At 38.0% G+C, this 8,906-nt stretch overlaps 1 protein-coding gene across 1 annotated transcript in view; it reads right to left on the reverse strand.

Moving 5' to 3' along the window:
• Positions 1–8,906, reverse strand: part of atrxl (ATRX chromatin remodeler, like) — a 30,289-nt gene that overhangs the window by 19,834 nt on the left and 1,549 nt on the right. Inside the window, exons 4-5 of the mRNA XM_016288325.1 lie at positions 938–1,105; positions 700–767 (exon numbers count right to left, since the gene is read on the reverse strand). Of these exons, the coding sequence (XP_016143811.1) occupies positions 700–767; positions 938–1,105 (236 nt within the window). The remainder of the gene's footprint in view (positions 1–699; positions 768–937; positions 1,106–8,906) is intronic.

The following is an 8,906-nucleotide window of genomic DNA, read 5'->3' on the forward strand; positions in this document are numbered from 1 at the left end:
TTTTTTTTATTATTATTATTCACTGAGCTAATCGTAGAGTAAGTTAGTTAACATAAGACGAAACGTCTAGCTTCGCGGTCTCTCTCTCTCTCATTTGGATGCACGTCTTGCCACATTGTTTCTCTCTTATAACCTCATTTCTCACTAATAACCTAACTGAAGCAGCACATGCCCTTGATACGAATTCTAAAAGTGACATATGTTTAACTGTCAACTTGAGCTTTGAATCCGTGGCGGAAGGAAGTAGTAGAATAATAATACGTTTAAATAGTAGATCCGTAAGTTGGCTTTATCAAGCCAACTTAATAATGCCTATTTTAAAATCACCTTTTTGCATGGCGTTTTAATTATGGTTACATTAGATTTAATCTGTAAAGCATTTTTGTTTAAAACAGGAACAACCGCGGTGGGATTTATCATATTGAATTTAATTTATGTTGCCTAAGAAGAAAATGTCAATACATAAATGTATAATTTTATAAATCAAACTTTTCTTTGTGTTATTCACCTGCACAAGTTTGGTCATGACATACATTAATAAGATCCATTTATATTACATTTTTAATCAGCTACATAATATTCACTCTAGACAAAAGTGAGAAAAGCAGCTCAACTTTTTAACAAAATACTCTTTCAAATACATCCAATGTAATGAACACCATTTCACCGAACTGTCACACACACACTCACTCCATGTACCTGCATTGCTCGTCCATCCCCTCTGAATCTTTGCTGATGTCATCGCTCATATAATACTTAAAACAACTCTACAAGAAAGCAAACAAATCCATATAAAACTCTAAAGAAGGATTAACTACTTGTCACTAAATCATGCAACTTACTACATAATGCAGGCATGAAAAAAAACTCTTCTTTTCGGTTTACATTTCTACTTTACATTTACATACACAAACGCAATTAATGCACAGACACATACCTTGCAGATGAGGACATTGAGCATAGGATGCCTGTAGATGGAGTCACGTTGGAAATGATTCACCTGCTGACCACACGCTGTGCAGTTCACCCTCTCCATCTCATATCCTCCTAACACACAAACACAAATGAGTACCCCTACACCCTGGCACGCACAGCTACAAGTGTCCTTTCACACACTTCAGCTGCAACATGAAGGTTACACACTGTTAATGGAGATCCACAGAGAACATTCTGAATTCTGTACTGAGAAAAAAATAATATTCTGCATAAGACAAGGTTAACTGATAAGCCTTTTCTGGACACTGCATGCTTTGTTTCATTCTTGCTACAAACTGACTGGGTGCTTGGGAACATCTCAGACAGGATTTGAGGTGGCCATTATCAATATTTTTTTCTGGGAAACAAAAGTATCACCATCAGTTTGGAAATTTTAGTTAAATAAAAGGACACTTTAATCAAAGATAGAGGTTGGCGATTAAACCAAAATCATAAATCAAGTAGATATATTTCACAATAACCCCATTTAAAATCACCATTTTAATTTATTAAACCTTTGTTAATGTAAAATAAAACACTGCAGTCTTCACTGTATGAATGAAATATACATCAATCCTTATTAGGGCTGTCGCGATTTGTCAATTTTATTCGACTATTCGATTTTTTAAATCCTCGACTTCATTTTGCTCGCGTCGACTAACCGGCAAAATACCGGAAGTGGCGCATTTCACAGACGAGAATGTATAAAACATTATTAGTCTGTTTTCCAAGGCTGCATGATATATTAAACCCATTTAAAAATCATAATTAAGCATAATTGTGAATTCACAAACGCTACGATTTAATTAAATAATTATATGCGATGCAGTTCTAATATAGTGTATGTGCTTTATTTACATGCGTGTAGATTAAGTACATGCGTCACACAGCGGCTCCGTTCACAGTAGTTCCACAGGAACTGTTATCATTTACATGTGTGGAGCGTCTCAAACTCCATCTCTGCATGTTGTTGTGAGTTTGGGTTTATTATAACGTTCATCTGGAAATGCAACATGCGCCATTTCATCAGATTTGTAAGGTAAATCATTTATAAATCTTCCCAAACACAGGAGAATACATCACGGTTTCAAAATAAAAGCTCAAACCCTCACTCTGAGTTTACACGTTTTGATGTCCACATATTCATTAAATTACTGTTGCTATAGCATTTCTGTCCTAAAGAAATGGCCAAATATTAAAGATTAAGTGGACATTTGAATGAAATGGTGCTTGGTCAATATTAAACAAGGATTAGATTGCACAGTAATGTGTAACAACAATCGTCAGGCCGTTGGTGCCCCCTGCAGGCCTTTGTTGTAATGCATAACGTACATTATCTCTATTGTTTACAATACATTATGTATTTTAACAGTTTTGTTCAATAAAACCATATGATTCTATTTTAATGGTTCCATTAAATTTTAATAATCAAAAGCATCTCCAATTAAATTTTTTTTTTCTTAATTTTTCTCCTAAATAAATTCTGGTAAATAACATTTCTTGTAAATACTCCTTTAAAAAGGTTTTTTTTAATTATAATTTTATTATTAGTAGACTAGAACACGTGGATATGTTGTCATTCTTGCACTATAATACTGAACTTTGATTTCAGTCATTTGGACTATGAGATGGACACTTGCTTCTAGCACTTTATGTAGCACTTTACTTTTTTACTTTTGGATTTCATTTGGTTTAATGAAATATAGGTTAATAAAATATTCTTAAGTAAAATTGTAGATTTTTTTGTGGGAAATTAATCGTGTAGTCGATAAATTAGTCGATAGATTAATGAAAATCAAAATAGTCATTAGTGGCAGCCCTAAACCTTATCAAAACTACTGAAGTTATTCAGTCAAGAACACAGTGATTTTCTCTTTGTCTTTTGTGGTTTGATTAGCAGACACAGAGCAGCAGGTATATTATTAGGCTGCTGTCCCTTTAAGACTTGATGCATGGATCTCATGTACTGATATATAAGAACTGTTTATGCTCACTTAAGACACAGACTATGTTTATGTGAATTCTTGCCAAGTCAAGCATTTAGACGCTATTCTGTGTGTATCTGACCATAATAATAAGCCGTAAATGAAAACTGAATTCAGTATGGTATTTTGTCAGAGGCTTTCAGTGTATGTTTCAGATGTGTGTCCGGGTTATTATACTTAAAAACTCTAATCATCAAACACACCCACCCTGTCAATAACTTTAAGCAGTCTTGCATTAGATATATTTACATACCACAATATGGCAAAATCGCTATCAATACACACTTTATATCATCTCAACAATATATCATATCAACCAGCTCTAATGAAACAAGCATTAAAAAAAAGGCATAAAGATGGCGCAGCCATGGCCGCCTCGGTTTGTTGCTCCTTGGTACTTTTACTGTTTTTGTTTGTTTGTCCTGTCTACTAGAACACGTGGATATGTTGTCATTCTTGCACTATAATACTGAACTTTGATTTCAGTCATTTGGACTATGAGATGGACACTTGCTTCTAGCACTTTATGTAGCACTTTACTTTTTTACTTTTGGATTTCATTTGGTTTAATGAAATATAGGTTAATAAAATATTCTTAAGTAAAATTGTAGATTTTTTTGTGGGAAATTAATCGTGTAGTCGATAAATTAGTCGATAGATTAATGAAAATCAAAATAGTCATTAGTGGCAGCCCTAAACCTTATCAAAACTACTGAAGTTATTCAGTCAAGAACACAGTGATTTTCTCTTTGTCTTTTGTGGTTTGATTAGCAGACACAGAGCAGCAGGTATATTATTAGGCTGCTGTCCCTTTAAGACTTGATGCATGGATCTCATGTACTGATATATAAGAACTGTTTATGCTCACTTAAGACACAGACTATGTTTATGTGAATTCTTGCCAAGTCAAGCATTTAGACGCTATTCTGTGTGTATCTGACCATAATAATAAGCCGTAAATGAAAACTGAATTCAGTATGGTATTTTGTCAGAGGCTTTCAGTGTATGTTTCAGATGTGTGTCCGGGTTATTATACTTAAAAACTCTAATCATCAAACACACCCACCCTGTCAATAACTTTAAGCAGTCTTGCATTAAATATATTTACATACCACAATATGGCAAAATCGCTATCAATACACACTTTATATCATCTCAACAATATATCATATCAACCAGCTCTAATGAAACAAGCATTAAAAAAAAGGCATAAAGATGGCGCAGCCATGGCCGCCTCGGTTTGTTGCTCCTTGGTACTTTTACTGTTTTTGTTTGTTTGTCCTGTCTTAAGCAACATTTTTCGGATCAGCTTCACTAGAAACGAACTCTTGGACGTAAGGAATGTGCTATTCCTTATGTCCAAGAGTTTGTTTCTAGTGAAGCTGATAACTTTTTGCCGACATTTGAACATTCAGATGTTTTACTGGACATTTTAGTCGGAGGAGCTGCGTTCCTATACAAGCGCTCCAGGCCACACACGCGAGGAAAGCGCGCCGGCGCACTCGTGAAACTCCGTCAGCGCGGCTTTAGGACTCCGCTTCTGAGTATTCATCTGGCGAATCTCCGCTCCCTTGCAAATAAATCAGACAAACTACAACTCCTCACCCGCACAAACAAGGACTTTTTCAACTCAGCTGCACTTTGCTTCACGGAAACCTGGCTGAACGGAGCCATCCCGGACAGCGCGCTTCATCTAACGGGCTTCCAGCTGTTCAGAGCGGACAGTGTCACCGAGTCGTCGGGGAAAACGAGAGGTGGTGATTATGTTTTTATATCAATAAAGGTGGTGTACAGACGTGACAGTTTTAAAGAAGATGTGCTGCCCAAACTTGGAAGCTCTCTTTATTAACTGTAAGCCTTTTTATTCGCCGCTGGAGTTTTTTCTCGTTTATTCTGGTGAGTGCGTACATTCCTCCTGATGCGCGTGTAAGCGCGGCACTAGAACTGTTGGCCGATTAAATTACACACACAGAGCTGCGTTATTCTTTTACTCTAAAATAGTCTTTCATTATCATTCTCGGAGGTTTTAATAAAGCTAATCTCGCCCATGAAATGCCTAAATAAAGACAGCACATCACATGCCCCACCAGAGACAGCAATATACTGGACCACTGCTACACTGTTTTAAAGGATGCATACCACTCTGTCCCCCGAGCAGCGCTGGGACTCTCTGATCATTGTTTGGTTCATCTTCTACCAGCCTACAGGCAGAAACTCAAATCTGCTAAGCCTGTAGTTAAAAACTGTAAAGACATGGACTGTTGAAGCAGAGCAGGATTTACAGGCCTGCTTCAAACTTACTGACTGGAGTGTTTTTGAGGCTGCAGCTACTGATCTGGATGAGCTTACTGACACCGTGACATCCTACATTAGTTTCTGTGAGGACATTTAACTTATTTAACATTTAACAATGACAAACCTTGGTTCAGTACAAAACTCAAACAGCTTTCCCCAGGCCAAAGAGGATATCTACAGGAGTGGGAACAAACACTTGTACAAACAGGCCAAATACACACTAAATAGGGAGATAAGAGTGGCAAAGTTAAACTACTCTAGAAAGCTAAAAAAACCAGCTTACCAGTAATGACCCTACATCAGTGTGGAAAGGCCTGAAAGCCATCACCAGCTACAAGACCCCATCCCCCAGCACTGAGGCCAATCAACAACTGGCTGAAGACCTGAACGAGTTTTACTGCAGGTTTGAAAAGCAAAAGCCTGGTCTGACACCCCACACCCTCTCACAGCACAGTCATCAACACCCTCCCCCCTACTGTTTCTCAACCTGTACTCAAGATCTGTGACGATGATGTAAGCAAAGTCTTCAGGAGACAGAAGATTAGGAAAGCCAAAGGCCCAGATGGTGTCTCTCCAGCCTGCCTCAAAGCCTGTGCTGTCCAGCTATCATCCATCTTCACATTGATCTTCAACAGATCACTAGAGCTGTGTGAAGTCCCCTCAAATGCTCCACCATCATCCCTGTACCCAAGAAACCAAAAATCACAGGACTTGATGACTACAGACCTGTTGCTTTAACGTCTGTGGTGAAGTCATTTGGAAGACTGGTGTTGGCCCACCTGAAGGACATTACTGGACCCATGCTGGACCCCCTGCAGTTTGCTTACCAAGGAAACAGGTCTGTGGATGATGCAGTCAATATGGGACTGCACTAGGGGTGTGCGATAAAAATCTCCTGCGATAATATCGTAATTGTTTTTTTAACGATGTGCGATTTGACATTATCGAGTATTTTGCAAAAACCATTCAAAACATCCCTACAGAGCGCACGCATACATCACGTGAAGTCTAGACTAGTGCGTGTGTGCATTTAGTGTGTTTTCTTTCACTGCATGATTCAGCCAATTAAAACGCATTTAGAATGATCACAAATTCAAGACATGGCAGAAAATGTATATATTTATACCACTTCATATAGTTATTCAATTTCACACGAAGAGTGCTGTTTTTCTCCAAAAATTACCATGATTACAAATGTGACCTTTAATTCAATAAACAATAAGTTAATTAAGAGACTTACGTTTTAGACACCATATTGCTTGTTTTTGCTATTTCGCCAACAAAAATCATTCCGAATACAGCCACAGCTCAGCAAAATATCGTCTAATTATCGTTATCGATAAAATCCCATAAAATATCGAGATATAATTTTTTTGTCAATATCGCACACCCCTAGACTGCACTACATCCTGCAACATCTGGACAAACCAGGGACTTATGCAAGGATCTTGTTTGTGGACTTCAGCTCCGCTTTCTACACCATCATCCCCGACACCCTTCAGAATAAGCAAATCAGATATAAGAAGACTGCAGCGGACTGTTAGGACAGCAGAAAGGATCATTGGTGTCGACCTGCCCAATCTTCAGGACTTGTACAAATCCAGAGTAGGCATGGGCCGATTACCGGTTTCAAGGTATACTGCGATTTGACAATTTCACGGTTTCAAAACCGCTAATATTTTCCGTTATACCGTTCCTGCGGTATGCGCTGTTTTTCATGTCTCCTCAAAGACTGAAAGTGTAGGAATCCCTCAGGTTGAGTGCAGTGTAGAGTAACACGACTCTCCTACTCCTGTTGGTGTGAGCAAGTGGTCAGAGAGTGAATCTGCATCTCATTCAGAGCTTCCGCTGTTTGTTTTGTTCAGGCATGTAGTATAATTTCACAAAGCTAGTCAGAACATTGTTTTTGCTTCAAATTGGGTTATTATTAAATCAAATTATGTATATGATTAATTATATAACTAAATATGAAATCATATAAATATGTATATGAATAATATAACTACAATTAAATAACTGTAATTACAGATTTAGGTTAAATAAAGATGTCAGTCTTTATTTTTCTTCTTTTTAGGAAACAAATCAAAGAAACACCCCTAGACTGCACTACATCCTGCAACATCTGGACAAACCAGGGACTTATGCAAGGATCTTGTTTGTGGACTTCAGCTCCGCTTTCTACACCATCATCCCCGACACCCTTCAGAATAAGCAAATCAGATATAAGAAGACTGCAGCGGACTGTTAGGACAGCAGAAAGGATCATTGGTGTCGACCTGCCCAATCTTCAGGACTTGTACAAATCCAGAGTAGGCATGGGCCGATTACCGGTTTCAAGGTATACTGCGATTTGACAATTTCACGGTTTCAAAACCGCTAATATTTTCCGTTATACCGTTCCTGCGGTATGCGCTGTTTTTCATGTCTCCTCAAAGACTGAAAGTGTAGGAATCCCTCAGGTTGAGTGCAGTGTAGAGTAACACGACTCTCCTACTCCTGTTGGTGTGAGCAAGTGGTCAGAGAGTGAATCTGCATCTCATTCAGAGCTTCCGCTGTTTGTTTTGTTCAGGCATGTAGTATAATTTCACAAAGCTAGTCAGAACATTGTTTTTGCTTCAAATTGGGTTATTATTAAATCAAATTATGTATATGATTAATTATATAACTAAATATGAAATCATATAAATATGTATATGAATAATATAACTACAATTAAATAACTGTAATTACAGATTTAGGTTAAATAAAGATGTCAGTCTTTATTTTTCTTCTTTTTAGGAAACAAATCAAAGAAACAAATAAACAAATTCTACTGTTCCTAATATTCTGTATGTTGCTCAAAAACAAAACATTGTGTTCAGCAGAATTTGTTTTTTACCCAGTCATTTAAAAATAACACATTTTAGAGCTGTAACGACAATACCGTGATATTTTTGCTTAAGGTTATCATACCGTCAAAATCTCATACCAGCCCATGCCTACTCCAGAATGAAGAAACGGGCAGGTAACATCATCAAAGACCCCTCTCACCCCGGACACAACCTGTTTGCACTTCTCCCCTCAGGCAGACGCTACAGATCTCTGTGCACTAGAACATCTAGGCATAAAAACTGTTTTTTCCCCATGCCATCTCCAGCCTAAACAGCTAACACAGGAATTATTACCTGTGTTCAGTAATTCATTCTCCATCTCTAATTATTGCCTCTCTCTCTCAAGTACTATGTAAATAAATATGTATATTTTTTATACAGCTGTAAATAATGCACGAATCTGTACATAAAACTTCTGTTTCAGATTCATACAAATTATTTATTGTTAAGTCTTATTTAAATATTTCTGTTCTCATGTCAGATATGTATATATATATATATATATATATATATGTATGTATGTATGTATGTATGTATGCATGTACCAAGAGCTTCTTAAAAACCACAACAAATTCCTTGTGTGACGGCCTAGCATGAGCCACGGCTTAGCATGAGCTGAGGCCAGGCTAGAGTGAGCAGAGGCGGCGGGGTTGAGAACGGCGCGGCCAGCGGATTTGACAAAGGAGCGGCCGGCGGGCTTGCGACAACCACATGTGACGACCCCGGGCTGGACTCCACTTCGTCCACGGTGAAAGCCGATCCGGGGGGGCCCCAGGGCGGG

The sequence above is a fragment of the Sinocyclocheilus grahami genome, unplaced genomic scaffold, assembly GCF_001515645.1.
Source record: "Sinocyclocheilus grahami isolate Dianchi unplaced genomic scaffold, SAMN03320097.WGS_v1.1 scaffold230.1, whole genome shotgun sequence".
Lineage (NCBI taxonomy): Eukaryota > Metazoa > Chordata > Actinopteri > Cypriniformes > Cyprinidae > Sinocyclocheilus > Sinocyclocheilus grahami.